Genomic DNA, 24,910 nt, shown 5'->3' on the forward strand with positions numbered 1-24,910 from the left:
GAAATACTAAGTTGAATAGCCTTTATTCAACTTCATTGCTTAATGTATGAGGTTTACATATATTTTACCTTTTTACATATATTAAATAGCCTTTTTTACATAATGCAGGTTTTGTAAGCTGTTATACAAAATAGGCTTAAAGAAACAAAAATAATTAAGATAGAAATACTTTTTTTTTGAAAACAGAATATATATATATATATATAATTATAAGGTTGATAGTACAGATAACACACAACGTGTGAATAGTCCACAATGCTACAATGAGAGTCCTAAGACTATTACCTGGCGAATAAATACCTAAAACCTACGAGAAAAGCATCTATCGGGGACCTCGGTGTGGCAAACGTCACACAAACCCAACAAAAATAGAGCTCGACTCGACATTGGGACCCAAATATCACAGTACATCAAACAAATATAAACCACAAAGTGATCACTGCCAGCTATATCCAAGAGCCCTAGTTACAGCACCAATAACCCAAAATCACCCACGACGCCCAAAATGTCATCACCAACCACGGACCCTCCACACTCACGAACACCAGAAAGGGTAAGGACCATCAACGCTGCCAGGGAACCCGAATCCATGAATCCGAGCTAATCTTAAGATAGAAATAATAACATCAATGTTTGATACAAAGCTTTTCACATTTTCAATATCATGAGTATGCAATCTTTACTAATGTATTTAATGTAATTGTGCAAGTGTGCTTTACATATATACTAGATATGATACCCGTGCGTTGCACGGGTTCATTTACAATATTTATTAACATTATCTAAATGTTATTACATGTTCAATCAAAATTAGATTAATTCTAAAATAGAAAATAAAAAAATTGTGTTAAGACATTTTAATAAATATTTTTACAATTTCTTTTGCAAATAATTAATATAAATACTACTAAATTTAATAATTAATATTTAATAATTAGTAATAATGTGATTTTAAAAAATTAATAATTTATTTAGTAATATGAAAAATCATACAGTTAATTTTAAATATTTTGAATTACGTAATAAGTTTTTAATATCATCATATTAGTTTTAATAGTATATTTTCACAATTTATAGTTTATACCTGGAAAGTCATTTTTCAGAAGAGATAACCACAATTTTCCAAATAGTTATACACTTGTTAAGACTAAAATAAATAATTTAATTTCAACTTTTTCAATTATAAAAAGTTATAAATTTAATAGAGTAAACATTATTTAGTAAATTCAAATTTTTTAACGTTGTAATAATTATTTCCTCTGTTATGCTTCCTCAAGTCATTTTGACTAATATATAATGAATAGAAATTAAAGTATATTTAAATATATTTTTGTTACATAATACACACATATATTATATTTAATAGTAAATACCCTATAACAAAATTTTAAATTTTAAAAATTCTTATCGAACTTATTTATTAATAAATATTATTTGATGATTGATTAATTTTAATTCTTAATATTTTTTATTGATGCAAAAGTTAAGTCAAGTTTTAAGTTTTTAAATATCATTATTTAATAAAAGCAGTTGAGTCGTTTTAGAAAATTCAATTTTTTCAGTTTTTATTATTTATTTTTTATTTAATATATTTATCACAAAGGATAATTTTTTTATTGTTTATTGCATTTTATTTATTATTATTATTATTATTTAAAAACTCTCCTCATGTTGTGATGAATAGTTTTAACATGAAATTTAGTTGGTAGTTGATTAACTTATTGCTTTGTAAATTTTATTGATTCATTATTAGTTTAATGTATATAATACAAAGGATTTTTTTTTATTTTTTGATATATTTATAACAAATTTTCAAGTGACTTTGGAAATTTTATTCATTTTTAATATTTTAATTTAACTTATACAAAGGAAAATGTTAATGAAAACGTTTAAAGTGATTTTTACATTAGATATGTTTAAAGTTGATTTTTATAGATAGATATAGGTAGATAGATATTTTTTTTTGGAAAAACCAAATATATAAATATATATATATATATATATATATATATATAATTACTTTGGGAAATAAGAGCCCCAAGTACAATATAGATAGATATATATATTGATAGAAATTTTTTTATTTTAAAAGTATTTTATCTAAATTATTTATTAATAAATATTATTTTGTTTTTTATTTTGATTTTTTAAATTTGTCAAATGCAAAGCTCAAGTCAATTTTAAGTCTATGAATGTTGTTATTTAATATAAGTAGTTGAATATGTTTTTATAATACAATTTTTTTCAGTTTTTAGTTTATTAAATTTTTTATTTTTTAATGTATTAATATAAATGTATGTGAACTTTTATGGTTTAATACATATGTGTATTTGTACTTAATACTTAGCTCAAGTGAGCTTTACTAATATATATAGATAGATAGATATTTTGTTTTTGGAAAAACCAAATATATATATATATATATATTTATATATATATATATATTTATATATATATAATTACTTTGGGAAATAAGAGCCCCAAGTACAATATAGATAGATATATATTGATAGAAATTTTTTTATTTTAAAAGTATTTTATCTAAATTATTTATTAATAAATATTATTTTTTATTTTGATTTTTTAAATTTGTCAAATGCAAAGCTCAAGTCAATTTTAAGTCTATGAATGTTGTTATTTAATATAAGTAGTTGAATAGGTTTTTATAATACAATTTTTTTCAGTTTTTAGTTTATTAAATTTTTATTTTTTAATGTATTTAATATAAAGGTATGAGAGCTTTTATGGTTTAATACATTAATTGCATGCAAAAACACAAGTGTGCTGAGTTCAAAAAAAAAAAAAACACAAGTGTGTTTTACATATGTATATAGATAGATAGATAGATATAGGTAGATAGATATTTTTTTTTTGGAAAAACCAAATATATATATATATATATATAATTACTTTGGGAAATAAGAGCCCCAAGTACAATATAGATAGATATATATTGATAGAAATTTTTTTATTTTAAAAGTATTTTATCTAAATTATTTATTAATAAATATTATTATTTTTATTTTTATTTTTTAAATTTGTCAAATGCAAAGCTCAAGTCAATTTTAAGTCTATGAATGTTGTTATTTAATATAAGTAGTTGAATAGGTTTTTATAATACAATTTTTTCAGTTTTTAAATTATTAATTTTTTTATTTTTTAATGTATTTAATATAAAGGTATGTGAGCATTTATGGTTTAATACATTAATTGCATGCAAAAACACAAGTGTGCTTTACATATATACTAGGAATTTAGCCCGTTTCCGTGCAATGCACGGACGAGCAGTTCCTCAATTTATCAGATTTTTCTAATCAAATACCAATTATTGTAACCTTGACTTTACTTAAAAAAAACCATTGACAACATTTGTCCTAAAACTTTTAAAATATTCAAGGAAAAAATAAGCTAACCAAAGGTACAACAATTAGGGGGGGGGTCCTTCACATAGCAAAAAAAAAGGATAATTAAAACAAAATAACACCTTCTTCATCCTACACGTACAGTGTAAACATGCACCCTAAAACTAACTGACTGCACCATCCTCCACATCTGAATCTTGTGCTTTGCAACATAATTTCCAAGCCTCTCAAACTTACTCTATTAGACCTGAAACCACGAGCAACATACCTCACCAATCATGCAAATTGCACCTCTTCTATGACGAAACTACACACACACTTATTAGAGTGAAAATATGATACATAATTAAAGACCATAAGTTGACAGAATATCCTAATTGTTCACAAAATTAAAGACCATAAGAGTATGAACAAACTCTAGTTCTACCAACATCATAGCTTCAAACGAAAAAACCATGAAACATAACAGGAAACTTGTACCAAAACATATTATATCAATTCGAGAACCATTTACACCAAAAAAATGACACAATTGAGATTTCACTGTGATAGATTACTCAACCAATACAACCACCTTATAACAATTTGGTAACCCCATTTTCCAAAGCTGCAACTTGTGTCGACGAACTGTGTTTCCAAGCCTAAAAAAATTCTCCTTATAGAAATTAAACCATGGACCACGGACCTCACCCATCATGCCAGATTCTCTTCTTTCCTCCCCAAATGAGTACCAAATGATTTCCCATCTTCTCCAACTTCCATTAGGAAGAAGCACATTGATTTCAGTACTCAAATCACGGAAACATTCTACCTGAATGTAATCAGGAATTGTCTGCAAAATTAGAGTGGATTATGATAAGTATATCAACAACAATCATATCTACAATTAAAAAACCATACACATAGACAAAATAAGTCAACAAACCAGATGACGGGATCCATTCATTAGATCAGCGGTGAGATCAAAAGTGTGTATCAACATCTCATGGTCAACATAATCATCACCTTCATCCTCATAATCAGAATCATCAACAGAATCCATACTTGAATCTTCTCCTTCATCATCCGATAATATATCAATAATAACTTTACTTGGACCTGCCACACTCTCCCCAACATGGCGACACCGCTCTCTATAATTGATCTCGCTGAGGTTGATATCAAAAATACGTATACTAAACTTACAACCACCTAGGTAAATAAACTGAACAATTATATCTCCATTAATTTGGTGCACTGTTCGCAACTCGGAATAATTAATCCCAATTCTCGGTTCACTCTGATCATAGTAAAACCTAACACAGAATGTGTTCCACAGAGGATCTTGCAATTCAACGTCCTCAGAGAGTTCTTCTTCAAAATAACCTAGGAATCGTCTTGGTACTACAACATGCCGCTGAATATTCGACAAGGTTTAAGAATCAGGGATACATCAAATCAATGATACACATATATATCATGAAAAAAAGTAAAGAAAATCAACTAATATTTACCTGCCCCATCTCAATTAGTCTATAAAAAATCCTTGGATTAGACATAGGACCTCTTAAGGAAAACGGATGCATAATCACTACAGAAATCACAAAAATTAAGTTCAGGACAATAGAGATAGAGAAATTGATAACTTATAACTTCAGTCTTACATGATTAAAAATAATAATTTGAATAAAAACTTCAATTTACGAAGGTTCAAAGTGGAATGTAAACATCCATCCCTCTCAAACGTATCCAGAAACCCATTAAAAAAACAAAGATCATTTTTTCCCCTCCTCAGAGAAAAGAACTAAACCCATTAAGACAAATGTAATATCATGATTTGGGCAATTTTCTAACACCAAAGTGTCCTTTGAATGAGTGTACACTAACTCCCCTACACAATTCTAACCTCTCTCCAATTATTTCATACACAAATAAGATCAGTACATCTGATTATCCATCAAAAATCACTTCCTAAAAACCTCAATACAACGGCCTTGAGACAATAAACTGACTTCAACACAAAGATGAATAAAATCAACTAAAAAACAATGGCCAACATCAACTAATTATTCCAAATTCGTGGGCAGTCCAAAATTTAAAATTTCCACAATCAAACCTACACTAATCAAGACAAAGGACAGTAAAAACTCAACTTCCAACAATTGACCAGAATAAGAATGAAAAACTTCAACTTTACATTTCAAAAAAACACAAACACATATGTCATTTTCAACAAACACCTTGACCCCAAAATAGTGTTCATCTGAGCAAATGGAACGTAACTACAGAATACACTTACGAACAAAAGCCAAAATTATGTGTTTTTACACACCTCATTGATACAGGTGATAGGAAAAAGATTCCAGTACCAAACAAATATGGGTCTAAGAAATCATTGTAGAAAATTCACAAAATTGATATTTTGAAATAAATAAAATGAAAAATGAAATCCAAAATTGATCAACTATCAAATATAACTTGAAATATGAAAGAACAAAGACAAGAACAAACCTGAAACTACAAAGCAATCACACACGAAGAGATAGTGATCAATTGATTTTGCTCTAGTTCAACGAAACCAAAAGCAGAATCAAACCCAGTGATCTCGGCGAACAGGCACGATGATCGTGATATTAACAATTAGGGTTCCATTTACTCCTAAATTTTATCCAAAATTCTTCAATTTCGATCACCTCTACATTTCAGTAATGAAATAACAAAATAAAAAAACAAAAACGAAAGCGCATTACATTGAATAGAAGAAGATAAAAAGAACGGCTACAAACCTTGCAGACAAGCAACACAATAACGGGGTTAGGGAAACAATCCTACTTTACGTGAACCCTTAAGCAAAAAAAAATTCAATTGTAAATAAATAATATAACTAAAAGAACATTAATTACAGACCTGGTCCTTTTCTTTTTCTTTTACATTAGAAGCCACTTCTTCATATATGAACCCCAAATCATTATATATTTTGTAACCAATAGTAAACAATTACCTTTAAGTATTACTTAATTATATATTTTCTGAAAAACTTCCTTATAGACAATGTTTTTCGTATGATTCCTTTGAGCAACATCCTCATTGCACACAAGAACCTTAAGCCCAGATTTCTTTGGAACCTAATTGGCATACTTTCATCAGTTGGAATCAAATTCATTCTTCCAATAAAGGTCTGCTTTCCAACATGTGTACCGGATATAACAATCCCTCCAACAACATTTGGCAAAAGATGTGTAACAATAAGTCTAGTCCCATTGCACAAACCAGCTGATATATCCAGATTTCGCATTAACATGACAGGAGATCCTTCTTTAAGAACCAACTTATGATCAGGCATACCCGAGCACTTGATATCATTAAGGAACTCAGTCGTAAGCCAATCAGCTTCAATACCAACTTCTTCATCAACGCCCCATATTGAATCAGAGCTTAAATAAGTCACCTCATTGGAATCAAATAATGATAACACATATTTATTAACAACATCAACAGCTTCTAAAGTTGGAGCCAATATTGCCTTATCTTGATAATACTCAACAGAACCAATATTTTGAAGAATATTTGGAAACATTGTATGTACAATATCACTCACAGGATTGGAAGATTGTTGAATCAATGTTTCTGCCGGTACTGTTATAAGAGATTCACCATCATTATAGTCACCCAAGACTCCATCTCCAACACCTAGCACCCACTTTGCAAATTCTTTAATCTCTTCAACATTTTGATCATTTGGATTACCTAACAAACGCATATTTTCTGACAATGTCAACACTTTGCAAAATCTCCACAATCTAGATGAGTTTATGGTAGCCATCACAATCTCAGCTCTACCGCCTTTAGGGACAACTGGTAAGATTTGTCTAAAATCACCACCTAAAACAATAACTTTGCCACCAAATGGTTTATTAATACTATCTGGATCACATGATCTCATTATATCTCTCAATGTCCTATCCAATGCTTCAAAGGCATATCTATTAACCATTGGTGCCTCATCCCAAATAATAAGGCTAGTTCGTTGAAGTAATTCAGCTTTTGGGCTACCTTGAGCAATCCCACAACATGAATCCTCATTGACATTTAGAGGAATGGAGAAAAGTGAATGTGCAGTACGACCACCTGGAAGTAGAAGAGAAGCGATACCACTTGAAGCAACATTTAGTATAATTTTCTTCTCAGATCTCAACCTGTAGGTTAAAGTTTTCCATAGAAAGGTTTTACCAGTTCCACCATGTCCATTAACGAAGAAAAAACCACCATTATCCTTCTCAACTGCATCAATAATCTCATGATAAACCTTGCCTTGACAACTATTCAACTTATTAAAGAATTCCTCATGTAATTTCTTCATCTCAGCCATATCAAAATTTAGCTCATTGAATAGAAGAACATTACCAAACTCGTTTAAAGTACTACGCTCAACATTTGGCATGCCATGGAAATCTTTAAGTGATTTGTCATTCATCATCAACACTTTTTCTATCTCCATTAAGCACAAATCTTTCAATTGATCATCATTAATCACCAAATCTACAACATGATTTCAATAAGAATTAATCAATTTCATTTGCATACTAAAGAATAAAAACTATAATTCTATTATCAAAGCTAATAAATACCTAAATTGTTATGCTTTCTCCGCAAATCATAGGTAATTCCATCAGCCAAAAGATGCCAAGTTTCCATCCATACATGCAATGGATTAGACATGGAATTTCCCAATAAGAAGGAAACAAACAAAGCTCTTGTGTAAGCCCCAGAAGACAGTGTAGCCACATTAAGTATAACACTAATATATTCACGATCATCCTTCAACAATCCCAAAGCCACACACGCATCTCTAAAACTGTCATATACCTTATTGTTCACTGTTCTCAAGTCTTCAAACTTTGTACAACCCATTTGCACATTCAACAACATTCTCAAGTAATACAATTCACCTGGGCCAGGAGGAACAAAATTGATTCGGCCAATAGAAAGCCCTTGTTTCCTTGGGTGCCATGACTTCATTTTTGGATCATAAACAAATGATGCCGGAAACTCAACATACGTTAATCCTTTACCGGCCGGATACTTAGAATTTGCATCCATCCATGCTAGGAACATACTGTTCTTAACTTTATTTCTCTCTAGTACATGCTCAATTACCTGATGTTCCTTGAACAATACAACTTGCTTCCTAGGTAAGTGGTACGTGAGCTTCTGAACTGGTGGCCATTTATGATGGATATCAAACATGAATAATCTCCACACAGCTTCACACGGGGACAAATATCTGCAATCAAAGTATTGTTTGATCTCGTCATTCTCCATCCTTTCGTCGTGCTTATTGTTACCGCTTGACATAGACATTGTAACCCTATCAACACCTTTGTTTATATATTTGAATAAGTACTTAATAGAGTTCGATTTGTTGCAATACTCTATGTTGATGTGTGCCTGGTATTTCATCAAAAGCTTCGGATTGTATGGAACAACATAACCATTGTCCAAATCAACCCCCCTCCTGTTGGTGGAGATACCAGTATTCCTCCTCCTATAGATTGGATACCCATCATTATCAAAAGTTGTAACTTCAGCATATTTTTTCGGGAAAAACTTGGAAAACGCCCATTCTTTATGCAAGGAGATTCTCTTCTACTTAATCCACAAGGACCATGCACCATATAATTAGATACAGCTTCAAACAATGAGGGATACAAATTAGGATCTGGTAGCTCAGCACATATAACAGAGTCTATCATTGCAGTTGAACTTAACTTGTACTCAGGACTCAACCACAGTAGAATATGAGCATGTGGTAAACCTCTCTTCTGAAACTCAATGTTGTACATACCTAATAAAAAATCAAATATATTACCGCTAAAAATGAAAAGAAAACCAAAATCACCTATTACTACTCTACCTAAATATCTCAACAAAACTGGAGAATAAACAACTTACCAGCAATGGCCTTCCCAAAGAATTCACCTTTCTTCAAATCTGTCATTAGTTGATCTAATTTCATGCGAAAAACTCGACATGAAATATCAGGACGATCATATGCAGACAAAGAATAACCCGATACATGACGGTCAATCTCAGGCCATTTAGGATTGCATGTCATCGTAAGGAACAAGTCCGGGTATCCATATGTTCCACAAATTGCCATAGCATCTTGACAGTTTTCAAACATGTAACGTCTTCCACCAGTAAACGAAGATGGAAGTATAATCCTAGAACCAATTGATGAAGAATCATTATCACCGCGAGTAATAGCATCCTCAAGCCCAGCTAAGAAATCTTTGTGAATAGCATCTTGATTGTACCTTAGGTAGTAAAGCCTATTAGATTCAACCATAGCATAAGAATCAACCACAAATTGTTGGAACAATCGACGAGACAAGGTTATCCTCTTGCTTTCAAATTGCCTCTCATGAATTCTAAATGCAACCCATTCACGAAGTGACAAATTTTCCCGCTTGTGAATTGAGCTGTCATAGTTAATTCCACCAAACCCCATCTTTTCTGCAAACCCTTCTTCCCCATAAGGAAACAACAACGGATATTGTAAGGGCAAGAAACATGAGTGCGTCTCATAAATCCTCTGTAACGTACCCTCAACCGTACGAAGTACAATATCACGACCACAATCAGAACTATCAAAGTCACCAACAATTAAAGCAGCAACTTCATCTACACTTGGAAGATTGTACGTATTAGGATCATGCACCCGATTCCTAAACAACCTTAATGCAACCTGATTCGAATCAAATACTTCAACATGATCTCGAACTTTTCTAAAAGACTTCGCTAAAACATTGTGCTCATCCACCATTCCAATCAAATCTACCACTAAACTTCTATCAAGTGTGGTTTTGCCATCCCTACATAACTTCAAGGTATTAGCAAAATTCACCCCATATTCACATGGAGCCATACAAAAACAAAAACAAAAAATACCTGAAATGATTCATTCTATTTTGGACCTCATTCCTTGTATCATATATGTATAGCTGAGCAAATTTGGGATTATCACCTTCAACTGGGAGTAAGCTGCCAATACGATGATAATTTTGTCCACTTATAACAAATTGTGGAGGACCTCGTCCATCATTAAGACCACAATCAACTTTGCCACCAATGGATGTGAATGCGAACATGCTATTATAAGATCTAATATTGTCCCAAAAGTGACGACTCCTAGAATCAATATTACTGAGCAAGTTAGACAACAGAACTGGACTATCCACCAAATAAGGTAGCATAACCTTGCCCTTCATACAACAAATGGAGAAATCTGGCGAAGCACAATTTATTGCTTTTACAGCTCTCTCATGATACTAAAGCATAGCTCCACAATGCTTACAAGCCATATTCATTTCCCCAAGATCAATATATGCTGAAAAAATTGAACTCTCCATTATACTTTTATGACAAAAAAAAAAAAAAAATTAACGCATTTAACTTTTATAAATCTTACATTGAATCTCAGCCACATCAAAGTGCAAATTAAGGTTGTCATGACTACGATTAACTTTCTGGTTCATTCGAGGAAAACCAAACTCTTCCTTTGAATGACACACTAAATACAAAATATGAACAAACTATCATTACTAAGGACTAAACACAAAATAACTAAAAAACAAAATTCAATTATTACATTAATAAATAATATACAATAACAAAAATAATCTAGAGAAATATTTACACAATCTAATAATCTAATTCACTCAACAATTATAATTCAACAATATTGAATCAGAATAGTAGAATTAAATACCAAACAAAAAAAATAAACAACACAAATCATTTACCACAAAATTCTAAAACATATACATATAATAATTCATCATGCACTTATAACTCATAGGCAATATAGAAAGAGAAAAACACAAACTCATATTGATCCTTCTCTTCGAACGTTCCATATTAGGCTCTCTTATTGTACGTCCACGGTTAGACGGGAAAGGTAGTCAAATCGAGATACGTATCGTGTATCGCTAGACCCTAATTCCGTGTCGCGTATCGTATCGTAACGTGTATCGTAAGATACGGACACACAAAAAATTAAGTCATAAATTAAATAATATACTAATATATCATCTAAATATAGTTCAAAATAATCAAAGATCCAAGTCATAAGTAGAAAAATAGTCTCACAAAGTTCAAGTTCAACCTAATTCCAAGCCATAAGCCAAACTAAAGTACTAAACATCAAAGAGATGAAATTAAATGTCCACTCCCTAATTCCAAGTCATTAAAGGGCTGCTGAAGTTGAACGTGAAACATGAAAGGGCTGCTGAAGTGAAGTTGAACGTGAAAGGGTGAAAGAATCAAAGAAAACATCACTTTATAGAGCAATTTACTAATTTTTAATGAAATTAAATGCCCACTCCCTAATTTTTCTAGGGGAGTAAGATGAAACGGCATTTGAAAAATTGTTTTTGTATCGTATCGGGATACGTATCGTGCGATACTCATGCGATATGTGCGATACAGGTCACGATACGAACACAAAAAGATACATACATGGGATACGTATCGTTTGGTTGATTTTCGTATCTTATCGGGATACGTATCGTGCGATACGCACGATACTGACTACCATGTCTTCCCCAGAATTTCTACACCACAACAATTCAAAACAAATGTCATTAGAAAACAAGAATTCATTAGAGATTGTCTTATACCTCATATGCCTTAGTACAACTACAAAAAAATCAAACCTAAATTTAACACTAAAATACTTCAGAATTACTACTTTTTTTTCTCAACTCTACTCAACTCTCATTTACCTTCTTCTGTTATTATCTCTAATACTAAATAATATATATTCAAATAAAAATCAAATCCAAAAGAAAGGAAGAAAACCATTCAAAATTCTAATTACTACTTACTTTTACTGGGCCCTACATGTGACCCTAATGAATTCGAATCAAATACACTGCAATTGTTTTCTCCACTTGTCTCGTTTGATCCTGTCAAAAAATACATATTAGAAAAAAATCATAACTTACTAAAACCAATAAATATTACATAATAACAATACCATTTAATAATAAAACCTTAAAATATGGGCAGCAAGATTTTACCACAACTACTACGGCCTTGAACAGAACTTGATGACTGAATTTCATTCGTAATATCTACCAAAAAATTCAAATAAAAAATTTAGCATGCAATTTCAATAATTATAAAATGGGTATAAAAATGTACTATAGCACAATGACTTCTAAGCTATGGAACAATTATACAACACAAAAAACCACTACACTTAGTTGAGAGAAACCAATATAAACAAACCTCTCAATGGATTGCCGATCTTTTTATACATACAAAAGACTAACTCTGATGATCCTTAGGCATCATAGAAACTCTATTCAAGTCAAGAGGCAACCAATGTAAAATCCTCAAGCACCTACAACTAAAAATTATCAAATAATATTCAATGGAACAACTAAAAAGTAAGGTTTTTCATTCCTAACAATATAAATAAGAAAGCTTACTAACTTATGATCGATCAATTGATCACAAAAAAACATGTATACTATGTTTGTCTTGTTTAAGAATTGATTAAGAAGAAAAGAACAGACAATGCACCTCACCAAAGAGCAAAGATATGTTGTTAGAAGAGCTTCCTTGAAGGACTCATGTTGAGTATACAATACAGATACTCATCAAATTTATAGAATGAAAAACTTTGTTGCTTTAAACCAAACTTGTTTATCAACATGATGAATATATAGACAAATGTTCATCTAACATGTATGTCCACCTCCAAACTTAGTCCCGTACCCCACCTTGAAAATCAGATTTTATATTAATTTATTTAGTCTTTGAATTAATAAAAAGTACAACAATTAAATAATTATTTATTAACTACTCTACATTTTTCCTGTTCATGAGCCGTATATCATTTTTCATTCACCATGACTTACACACAAGAAAATTATCATTATAAATTAAGATATATTAGAACCACTACAACTAGCTATAGATAAGTGATTTGTCAATAAGACTTGTGATTATTATACAAAATAGATGACTACAAAAGTAAGGCCAACTCTTTGGACAAGATAGGTAAAACAATCAGAATTATTACATAATACAATTAAAATATTTAGTATTGTATCAAAGTACAAATTCAGTGACAATAGTAGGTAAGAGCATTAAATGTAAAGCAATCATTTTGAACAAAGGAAATACAAAAATCCTACTGTTTATAATCTTGGCCAATCAAAGTAGAACAAATATGGATATCATTTAATGCACCATTGAGACATACCTCAATCAAGTCAATAAACCTATTGAATCAATAAATGAAAAGATTGCTACATTGGATGAAAGCCACTGCATGATGACAACACAAAGTACAATCAAGTAGGATTAAAATACAAGTTATCTAGTTGTTACATGTTAAGAAAGTTAGCTATATTTTAACCTCATATTTTTAAAATAAAAAAATAGATTATTGCTCAAAATACAAAACACACTCTTTTTTATTTTTGCGCCAGTATAAATAATTAATTTGCATTGAATCAATTGTCCACTTCTGATTTATGTAATCATTAACCATTACCCTCAAATATGGATATCATTTAATGTACCATTGAGTCATACCTCAATCAAGTCAATAAACCTATTCAATCAATAAATGAACAGATTGCTACATGGGATGAAAGCCACTGCATGATGACACCACAAAGTAAAATCAAGTAGGATTAAGGCCCAGTTTGGAAGAGCTTATTTGAGCTTATCTGACAGCATAAGCTCTTATGTCAGTGTTTGGAAAAGCTTATGCAAACAGCTTATGGTCTGCCATAGGCTATTTTCAGCTTATTTTCATAAGCTACTCAGGATAGCTTATGAAAAACAGCTTATGCTTATACACAACTTATTTTTAATTTATTTCAATAAATTTTTAAAAATAGCTTATGAATAAGCGCTGACCATAAGCGCTTAATCAAGCTGTTTATCCAAACGGGGCCTAAATTACAAATTATCCAGTTGTTACATGTTAAGAAAGTTAGTCATAATTTAACCTCGTTTTTTTAAAATAAAAAAATAGATTATACCTCAATATTCGAAACACCCACTTTTTTATTTTTACTCCAATATAAATAATTAATTTGCATTGAATCAATTGTCCACTTCTAATTTCTATAACCATTCACCATTACCCACAAATTCTGTTTTACAAAAACTATCTTCAAGTTTTCTATAGTAAAAGTCTAAAAACATTATCTAAACACATTTGTGAGAAACTACCATACTGAACAGAACCAAAACAGTAAATGTTAGTTTTTCTCTTCATCTAAATGAGTCAAACGTTAATCCATGCCAGATAGCAAATCCATTTTTTAAATCGAACAGGAAACTTGTTGCTAAAGCCACATTTGGGCTGGTCTATTCTTTTTGTTCTAATTCTGCCTGTGTTGGCGTCGGGTGCTTCAATAAAGACTCTTTATTTTCCTCCTGTTCGTCTTAGCTGATATAAGGTAGCTCTAACTTAATTTTACTTCCATTCTATTGGTCTTTTGTTGGCTTGATAATGTATTTTCAATTCCTTTCACACATAAAATACACCACTACAACAAATACATTTTTAGTATTCTGCTCTTCCAATCTCATCATCAAATATATTTCTACTTATTTACAAACACATATATATAAGTCTAACATCCGTAAATAAAAACTAACACCATAGGATAATAAACTTAGAATTGTCAAGTTGGAGCTCACAGACTTAGAACTGTCAAGTTGGAGCTCACAAACTTAGAATTGTATACTGATCAAAAAAATTAATGGATAATTAGAACGATAACAAATGCACCATGAAACAAAAACCACTCATACTGATAGTGAACAGACTTAGCCACAATGTTTAAACATTACATTACTCAAAATGCTACAACCCACATGCTAACTTCCATTTAAGCACAACAAAATGTGGTTCTAACAAAAGACTTATACGTGAGCCACTTAGTTAATTAAAAAAAAAAAGCATAGATGAATGACACCATATAAACACAAAAGAGTGTCATCCGTCACGATAACAGCTAAGAGTCAATTAAAATCATGTCTTGATCCAAAACAAACATCAACCACAGCCAACTACTGAACATCTACAACTCAGAATCTTCATTTTCATCTCACACCATATCCTGAACCTTGCTCCCAGAAGTTGATGACAGAGAAGTCTCAAATTCAGATCCAGAAATACCAAAAAAACCATCAGAGATTTTAAGTGCCTCGAGACGATTGATTTCAAAAATCATTCCATCCTCACAACTCGACACATCATCGGAACCAAATTCTAACTTCCTCAAAACATTTCCTTCAACCTTCCCTAACTTCACATCTATATTATCAGTGCTACCATTAGTGCCCAACTTCAATTTCCTTTTCACCCTCTTTGAAACAGATACTTCAGCTTGTACAAATTGATCCCCAACAACTTCATTTACCTAAGAAGTATTTTAGATATTAGAACACAGTAAAAACAATTAACGCAAACAATCTAATAAAGAAAATGTAAATTTCCAACAACTATAAATAGAAATATTGTAGGTCAATTACAAAACACAACTAATACAATACATAATCACTACTACTATACCTTGCAACAAAATAATAACTGCCATTTTAATGAAACCAATTATGGTATTTGAACTACGTACAACAACATCAACACCAATTACAATCAAAACTATAGTATTTGTTACCTCAGATAAGAAGACTGAGGTAATTTCAGGATCAGAGCAGACTCGCATAACCTCATAGCAAGGATAACCAATAAATGTCAAACCAGGAACCTTAGATACTTTGAACAACATATCCCTACCAACAACTTGTCTCTCAACTTCAACAGGATACTCAGAATCAAGATCAAGCTGTAAACAATTTAGAAAAACAATTACAACACATTAGTGTAATCCATACTACATACATAGTAAATTATTACAAATTCATTTACTCTCAAACAAACATAATACATTAAAAATACTCACATCCAATGGACTAAAAATATCAGCAGGGAGCATATTAAGCACATCCTTCACTTGGGCATCATTAAGGAAAAATACAGCCTTATTTCCACCATCAAAGACTTCCAGTTTCAGACGATACCTAATCATATAGCTTAATAATCAATAACTCTAACATAAATAAATGAATTGGAATAACTAACAAAAAAATATAAGCATCTATACAGCTCCTAAAATTACAAAAATAACAAACTTACCTTCTAATCATCTTGTAAAAAAAGCGGTCGCATTTAACACACTCATAAACACCTCTACGCACAACCAATTCCTCATGACATATACATGAAGGATACGTCCAAGGTTGATCTCTAAAAACTCCAAGAATACCAGCATGCGTAATAGAGACAACATTCTGTACAACCTTAACCACATTAGTACAATACATATACATAAAAAAAAGATACTTACAAAATCAAAGTCGATTTCATAAATTGAAATAGATAACCTTTGACATTAATAAATATATACAACAATTTCGAATTAACCTCGTTGGATTCATTAAGCTGCGCTATGGTTCTCCTCGGATGCATATTCAGCATATCATCCCTCATATTAGCCTGGGGACGAGTTTTAGAAATACACTCAACAGCCAAATCAATCTTAATACCTTATGCAATCAACCTGTTACAAGAAAATATATTATGTTGGCCAAAAGTTAGTTCACAACTTCTACAAATAAAAAAAGAAACTGCATGCTTTGTTACAAAACTCAATACCTGCGGGAAAATGAAGACACAGCCTCAAAACTAGTGTTAATATATAGACTTGAAAAATGAGGAACGTTTTGAAGAATAATTCCACCTGTAGTTTAAGACAGAAATATACACAATTACATATGTATTGTCATTCAGCGAATTAATAATCTGGAATTTCATTAACATTCTTAAACATATATATTGAAGTGGTCTATGAAATTACCCCGAATATATTTGGCTCGGAAATACTGAAGAATGACAATGGGCCGATTGATCCAGTTTGAAGACAGCTCCATCATCAATAAATCAACCATTTCACCAAGCAGCAAACAACGAACCAAACCACTGAACATATTACATAAAAATTCAACAAATGACAACTCACAATTAGTATTGGATATAAAATTAATTTAACAGGTTATCATAATCAAAACTCATCAAATAAAAATAACTCAAATTACGTTGGATCCACAATTTGCATAACTATCATCTTGTAAACCCTTCCTTGGACAATAATACGCCTAACAGTTGACACAGCAGTCAACAACCCCATAAAATCTGATAAAAAAAACAAACAGAACATATATAAGCCAAACACATTCAAGTGGTAACATACAAGCAATCAGAACAATCAATTTTTTAGAATATAAATGAAATTATACACAGAAATCTAGAGATAAATATAACTAAAGAATGTAAAAATATTCATCCTACAAATACCAATCAAGTGTGGGAAAGTTCCCATAGATCTTTCTATTTCTGCTGAGTCAACAAAGGACCATGCTTCACGAGGTATTGAAGGATCTCCAGATAGAAAAATGTTTGTTTCAACATTGAATAATAGCCTGAATCTGTTGTTCGTAAGACGAACATGACGATCATTTGGAATCACCTTAAAAGATGATATCTTATAAACAAAGCCAACCTCGAGGTCAAAATTTCCATCCTGCAACTTAGAAACTGATGCTTGAATCTTAACACCCTACACAAAATAAACAAACCTACACCATTATGGATTTGCTTCAAGTAAATTAACATTTAACACGTAATAAATAACAAATGAGCCAACATATCAGTAACATGACTTAAATATTGACTACAAAAACAAAAGAAAAGAAACCTCATTATCCACCAAAATAATCTCCATGCAAGATAACACATGTGGAAGATATCGATCAGGAGTTTTCCATAAAGAAATGACTCTAGCAGTCAACTTAGTAACATCTGAACTGGGAGCCCTAGGCCTAATAGTAGAAGAGGAAGCAATGTGGTTTCCATATGTGATAGTAGACAAACAAAGGTTCAGCTCAATTGAGTTTAAATGAGGAAGAGAATAGCATATGATTTATCTCCTTCCAGAAGAGAAGTAACTCCTACTTATAGATAGTTAAAAATATTATTTAATCAGCTTGCCTGTATTTCAGAACATTACAGAAAACTAATATATTACACAAAACAGTAAGAAGAGAAAACCAAGGAAGTGAAAGATTGAAATAGACATTTCAATAATCTTATGACTCCAAGAAAACCAGAAGAAGATTAATTATATCTATGAACACAGAATCAAGCACATCATTTGATTTCTGACATAACACCACCAACTCTACAAAAAGAGAGGACAATTAGCACAACTTGTAATACTACTCCAACGTAAGCCTATGATATATAATACCTCATTCCTAACAAAAATATTAATAGGTAACAACCACATGTGCAGTAGACGAAACTCAATAGAATGGCAAAAGAGATAAAAACAAACAAAATAAGTACAGACAACTTTCAGAGATCAAATAAAACTATACCCTACAAAATTCAAAAAAGATTCAACAAAAGAGATCTGTCATACCAGTTTCGAATCCAATCCTCATATTCAACTTTGAACAAATTAACTGCATCGTTCATAATCGAACACAAGAGCAACCCCATAAAAATCTCAATAAAAAGAATCTCCAAACGACTTAGACAACTTCTTCGATCCAGATGAACATACAAAGACTGAATGAAACTTCACGATACTAATTAGGGTTGCAAGTTTGGGGCTTTTTTTCTTAAACAGCAGTTTGGGCCTTTCACTAAACAAATTAAATGATTCTTTTAATAACATAATTTCAAAAAATACCTAAAACAAAAAAATAACAGAAATCTCCCTCATTTCAAAAACAATACAACTCTTCCTTCTAATCCTTCTTATCCTACTTACGAAATTTCTACAACATAAATAATAAAAATAATAAAGTTACTATGCTTACAACACTATTTATTTTATCACACCAAATATCTTAATTTCATCCTTTTTATATATATATATATATATATATATATATATATATATATATTTTGAAACTATACAGTATATGTTATTAACTATAAAGTAAGTTTTATGTTATAATCAAATACAAGGTAATAACATCCTGATAAGTTATATCATTAGACAAAATCTATCATATTATTCCACCACATATATTACACTAACACATTGCTACATTAAGCATACCTATATTATATATAAAACATATACACCAAACTTAAAAGATTTGTCACGAAATTAGATTATTTTCTCTAATGTCACTACAAATAATCTAACATATTCTCTCTCATACAAAACTTGAAGAAACAACAAGCAAAAATTCAACCGCCACCGCTAAGAATAAGATCTACTAAAAATTACACATGTAAATGTCCATACACTTACTAATAGTCACATACATAAACAGAAATATCATCAAATTAGATCCGTCCAAACTTACATCAAAATATAGATCTGATAGAACACTAAATTACAAAATAATAGTAAGGAATTTTACAAATAAAACAAAATACCCATGGCGTCCAGCATGACCTTACTACTAACAAAAAGATAAGCTAAAGGATGCCAACATATTATACAAAAAAGGCACACAACTACTAAACAGATCTGATAAGCCCAATTAGTCTGATAGATATATAACTTCAATGCAGTCCCCTCCTTGATCCTTGTCTTCCACCAGAATCTCAAAATTATCACTGGAAGATGAATCAGTTACACTAATTAACTCATTCCTTCCAAATTCTTGTTCAGACAATTCTTCACCTTCATGGTCCAAGCTTTCCAAATCAACTACCCCAGCTACCTTCACCTCCTCTTCCTTCAAACCTGAGACACCACCAATAGAACTAAACATCTTCAAACAATGGTAGCCAACCAAAGATTTGTTACTATCTTGAACATAAACATCATGACCAGATTCAACACAGAAGTCCATACCCTATTCAATTAGCTTGCAATTCTGACTTTTGCAACTTTGACCCTTAACATGTTCCACATCATCTTCCAGACTTTTGCAATCAGAAGGAATAGGCTGGATTCCACTACAATTCCCTTTAGAAAATGACTTATACTCCTCAACCAATTTACTCCCACCACACTGATCAACATACTGAAGTAACTGACCACAACCATTCTCAGAATCTTGAAATTCTGCCATCAATTTCCTTTTCAGCGGACGATGAACAATAACTTGGTTAATGGATGAATGAGTAGAGTCAGATAGACAACCCAAGGAATGTATTACCCCAATATTGCTACTACCACAATGGACTGTTTCTTTAAGCTTCGCAACTCCATTATCTTCAGTATCATGACCATCACAAATTTCTTCAAACTGAGTGAAAGGCGGACAAAACTTAGCCTATATAAATCACAAAACATATCAATAAGGTATAAGTCATGCATCAGACTTCCAACTATCAAACTTGAAATGAATCATTTTAACACTAAATAAATCATTAAGCAACTAACTTAATAATACAGACTATAAATATACCTTAACAGGTGTGAGGAATGCTTCACTACGACTAAAGTTGGAGATCACACCAACATCATCACAAATAGCCAGCACCTCAAATGTCTGTTCACCATAATACGTTGTACCAGCACCCGTACGAACCTTGAACAGCAATTCTTTACTAAGCAGTTTCTCTTGGAGTATCAACGGATATCTACCAGGAACAGCATTCTTCTACATTTGAATACATACAATCAAAATTTACTTCCACAATAATCTTAAGTACTTGGCCATAATATAAATTCAAACAATAAAATGAACCAACAACAAATGATCAAACCTCATTCAAATTAAGTAAATCCTCGCATTGAATACCAACACATTGATTTGCTTGAGCATCATTAAGCACAAATATGGTGTTATCATAGCCATCAAACACTTCCAGCTGAATTTTATACCTAACACAATAAAAGACTATTACTGAATGATAAAAACAGTATAGTATACAAAAGACTTATAATACATATTCAACTAAGAAACATATTAATAACTTAACACAGATTTAACCTCCTGACAGTTTTGCCAATGTCACGATAACACCTATTGCACCTATAAGCACCATTTTCCATCTGGAGTTCCATATGACACCAACATGAATTATAAGACCATGGGCAATCATTAATAAATGCATTGATACAAGCTTTAACAACCGCAACACCTCGCTGTGAAATTAGGAATGTAGACATCAATTAGATCACTGAAATGTAGTTCCAATAAAGATTTAACTATGTTGTTGTTCTAGACAAATTTAAACATCATTAACCTAAAACATATTTTACCCTAAAAATATGTAATATACATGCATTCACTGACCTGTTTAACAGTCAATAATTCAGCAACAGTTCTCATTGAGTTAGAGCCAACCATATCGTCTTTAATGTCAAAACTCAAATCAGGGCTACAAATATATTCAACAGGAATATCTGATTCCAGACCAATAAACCTAAGGATCAATTAAAATATTAGTTTCATTCATTGAGGAACAAATTTTCTAATCTAACTTCAAAAACCTCAAAAATCTCATACCTATCCCCCGTTATCCAATCTTCTTCATACACATGATTGATGTAAATCTTGGAAACGTATGGGATGCAATTAATCTTAACTTTGCCTACAAATATATATCATTCAAATGTCAAATTTATAACTAAAAGGAGTTAGTAATAAGTATAACTAAAATTAAAAAGTTGAACTGTTAACTTATATTAAAACATTAGAACATAAACTCACCATCAACCTTTCTTACATCAACATAACGTAAACCAATAGTAGGCCTATTTACCCAATCCTTACTAAGGTATTCAGAAATACTTTCCACTATATCACCAACCAGCACACAACTACACTTCCCACTGCATAATTAAAACAAAGATTAGAATAATCTATCTGACATACTAACTTACACAACAACAAAAAAACAATATGAAAATATCACAAAATATGAATAAACAAATAACTAAATCTGACTTACGTTAAATCCATTATATCAATAACCATCATCTTATAGATCCTATTACCCTTGATCAGAAGTTTGACCCTAGATGCAGCTGACAACACTCCCATTACATCTATGAAAAACAAACACAACAAAAAAGTACTTCTTAATTATACAAAATTTAACTTATATATGCAAAAATACAATATTTCTAACATCAACTCAAGGAAAACATAAGTAAATCTGAACAATGAGATCAGTTATAATAAATAATACTCAACTTACCTACTAAGTAGCCAAATTTATCTCCCACTAACATGATATTCTGAATGTGAAAAAATGACAACCCATGCAATGGAATACGATCATCCTTTGCTGGGACAATTCTAGTAGAAGTATGCAAAATTATTCTGAAAGAATGCCTTGTATAGCGTTGAGATCCGGTATTCTGAACGATCAAGAAGTTTGATATCTCATAAACAGCACCCTCCTCAAGCTTTTCAGTAATAGGATCTAATTTTGATACAGCTGCTTCCATCTTTTCACCCTGATATCAGATAGATACACTTAGTTCAAGACTGTTAACATATGAACAATACTCAAGATAACAAAAAATACAAAAGCTTCAAGTCATGAACACATAGGGACATATTAAAAATATCACAACAGAGAACAAGATTTATCTATACTTCTCTATCAATCATGACCATCTCCATGTTGGAATAAGATAGGGGAAGCATATGCTCATGTAATTTCCAAAGATCAATGATCCTAACTCTAATCCTCCAATATTTCTTTGTCATAGAGATAGAACGCACTCTATCAAATGTGGGAATAACAGATGCCATCTTCGGTTTATGGCTAACAAAGATAGTGTTTTGTGTGGAACACAAGTGAGATATGCAATACCATAGAGCAAAAGAACCACATATATATAGTGAGGGATATAGTAATATAAAATACCATCAACAGAATAAACTAAACTAAACACACTCAAGCTACTAAGAACTACCAACTACCTCATAACTATAACTATTCACTACTACTTATGCAACATACAAGCACAATTAAATAATTAAACAGCTAGATAAGTCAGAATTTCTAGTTCAGACTTGTAAGCAACTATTGGACGACAAGAAGGGAGATATGTAATATCAGAATTCTGCAAGTTCACTACACATCATACCTACCCAACATCTACTAATCAACTCAATAACAAAAGAGAAACCACATAACTCATTTCAGTGCACAGATTGGTCAACAACAGACGTATCATCAGAAAAAATTTCAGTGTAAAGTAACCCCCATAAGACACCTAAAAGGTACTACTTTGTTCATGGTACAGACTGACTGAAGAAATTGACGTGCATAGCCAACTAAATCCCTCACGCAAATGATGAAAACAAATGATGGAAAAAAATTTAAATCAAATTTTATCTAATTCTTGTATGGTTACATCTGAGAGCAGTTAGGAGTAGGTATAGGTAAATCATGATCACAGCTAATTAACTACTGCTATTGAGTACAAGTAATATACAAATGAATGCATAACATACCTAAATACATATGAAAGACAGAATTGGGAAAACTGAATGCAAAATCAACTATTGCACCATGATCGAACCTCAGAGATCTCAAACCTCATCGTTCTATCTATAGCTGAGCAGGAACAGGAACAAATTCAGGGTCAATTACCCAGAACAGTAACAGCACACGTTTGGTGATTTTGTTCAAGGAGGGAACGGCCAAAATACCAACCCTAAAGTAATATGGGCCCAAAAAATGTACAAGTTTTCCTGGCCCAAATAACAAACTGCTATCTAACAAAAAAATTTCCCTCCCCAAAATTCACAACTTAAAAAACTAATTATACTTCAGCGACAAAAATATATAAAACTATTTATATTTGCAAAAGGAAAAAAAATCAAATATAATTGATGCACATTGCAAACCGAACTGACATGGTGGTGATAAAATCTGGCCCTCAAATCAAAATCCTAATCCCACTCAAATACTGCTTAAATCACTGAATTGAAATCTAAAAAACACAACATAATTTCTATCAACCAATCAAACACATATAATAACCCATTTAACAAATTACACTTCATATGTACTACATTACTAATTACAATAAATGACACACCTAACGAAACTTGATCTCACAAGTCATGGTTTTAATTTTTTTTCCTCATACACTAATATTTTGTATCAAAGGTACAATTTATTTGCTTACCAAAAAAAAAGTACAAGTTATTTTCCCAATCTTATGATTAATAAAAATGTGTTTTGTACTCTGTAATTCTCATCTTTTAAAAAAGGAAATAATAAAGTCCTTCATTCCCTACTACTGATAAGCAACTAATTAATTCAATAGCTTTTTTGTATTTACCACAAAATTTAATACCTTTCTGCATACTTTATTTTGTGCTTTTCAATAACAACTTAGCATCATATTTTAAACAACATATATACAACTTTATGTGGCATAAAAAACCAAGTTTTTTTTTGGAACTGCATAAATAACAAAACTTATTCATGTCAACCCTCCCTCGTATTAGATTTTAAAACAACTGAA

The 24,910-nt window shown here is 31.2% G+C and overlaps 5 protein-coding genes across 8 annotated transcripts; all 5 read right to left on the bottom strand.

The window, feature by feature from the left end:
- Window positions 1-3,471: 3,471 nt before the first annotated feature.
- On the bottom strand, window positions 3,472-4,607 carry LOC130732163 (uncharacterized). The gene is made up of 2 exons (XM_057584269.1): window positions 4,288-4,607; window positions 3,472-4,194 (listed from the first exon to the last, which is right to left on the bottom strand). The coding sequence occupies exons 1-2, from the start codon at window positions 4,402-4,404 to the stop codon at window positions 3,916-3,918; spliced, it is 396 nt and encodes a 131-aa protein (XP_057440252.1). The 5' UTR covers window positions 4,405-4,607; the 3' UTR covers window positions 3,472-3,915.
- A 1,744-nt stretch (window positions 4,608-6,351) lies between these two features.
- Window positions 6,352-10,492, bottom strand: LOC130709848 (uncharacterized). Its single transcript, XM_057558976.1, has 5 exons — window positions 10,293-10,492; window positions 9,294-10,216; window positions 9,029-9,186; window positions 7,970-8,987; window positions 6,352-7,880 (listed from the first exon to the last, which is right to left on the bottom strand). Exons 1-5 carry the CDS (start codon window positions 10,490-10,492, stop codon window positions 6,352-6,354), a joined length of 3,828 nt encoding a protein of 1,275 aa, XP_057414959.1.
- A 4,668-nt stretch (window positions 10,493-15,160) lies between these two features.
- On the bottom strand, window positions 15,161-19,148 carry LOC130726954 (uncharacterized). 2 transcript variants are annotated; one of them, XM_057578282.1, is made up of 10 exons: window positions 18,920-19,148; window positions 17,794-18,055; window positions 17,535-17,631; window positions 17,297-17,418; window positions 17,095-17,179; window positions 16,824-16,999; window positions 16,576-16,730; window positions 16,343-16,460; window positions 16,058-16,225; window positions 15,161-15,799 (listed from the first exon to the last, which is right to left on the bottom strand). In XM_057578282.1, the coding sequence occupies exons 6-10, from the start codon at window positions 16,875-16,877 to the stop codon at window positions 15,485-15,487; spliced, it is 810 nt and encodes a 269-aa protein (XP_057434265.1). In that variant the 5' UTR covers window positions 16,878-16,999; window positions 17,095-17,179; window positions 17,297-17,418; window positions 17,535-17,631; window positions 17,794-18,055; window positions 18,920-19,148; the 3' UTR covers window positions 15,161-15,484. The 2 variants fall into 2 exon arrangements, with proteins under 2 accessions (XP_057434265.1, XP_057434256.1); XM_057578273.1 differs by having other exon boundaries at window positions 16,864-16,999; window positions 18,920-19,146.
- On the bottom strand, window positions 16,987-18,975 carry LOC130709859 (uncharacterized). Its single transcript, XM_057558988.1, has 7 exons — window positions 18,920-18,975; window positions 18,194-18,317; window positions 17,794-18,055; window positions 17,535-17,631; window positions 17,297-17,418; window positions 17,095-17,179; window positions 16,987-16,999 (listed from the first exon to the last, which is right to left on the bottom strand). The coding sequence occupies exons 1-7, from the start codon at window positions 18,973-18,975 to the stop codon at window positions 16,987-16,989; spliced, it is 759 nt and encodes a 252-aa protein (XP_057414971.1).
- A 628-nt stretch (window positions 19,149-19,776) lies between the features above and the next one.
- LOC130726968 (uncharacterized) lies at window positions 19,777-24,048 on the bottom strand. 3 transcript variants are annotated; one of them, XM_057578296.1, is made up of 11 exons: window positions 23,889-24,048; window positions 22,618-22,879; window positions 22,369-22,465; window positions 22,128-22,249; window positions 21,924-22,008; window positions 21,711-21,840; window positions 21,405-21,559; window positions 21,178-21,295; window positions 20,877-21,071; window positions 20,318-20,741; window positions 19,777-20,206 (listed from the first exon to the last, which is right to left on the bottom strand). In XM_057578296.1, exons 2-10 carry the CDS (start codon window positions 22,868-22,870, stop codon window positions 20,319-20,321), a joined length of 1,578 nt encoding a protein of 525 aa, XP_057434279.1. In that variant the 5' UTR covers window positions 22,871-22,879; window positions 23,889-24,048; the 3' UTR covers window positions 19,777-20,206; window position 20,318. The 3 variants fall into 3 exon arrangements, with proteins under 3 accessions (XP_057434279.1, XP_057434285.1, XP_057434275.1); XM_057578302.1 differs by having other exon boundaries at window positions 19,777-20,741; window positions 20,877-21,068; XM_057578292.1 differs by having other exon boundaries at window positions 19,777-20,741.
- Window positions 24,049-24,910: the final 862 nt, after the last annotated feature.

The sequence above is a fragment of the Lotus japonicus genome, chromosome 1 (assembly GCF_012489685.1).
Source record: "Lotus japonicus ecotype B-129 chromosome 1, LjGifu_v1.2".
Lineage (NCBI taxonomy): Eukaryota > Viridiplantae > Streptophyta > Magnoliopsida > Fabales > Fabaceae > Lotus > Lotus japonicus.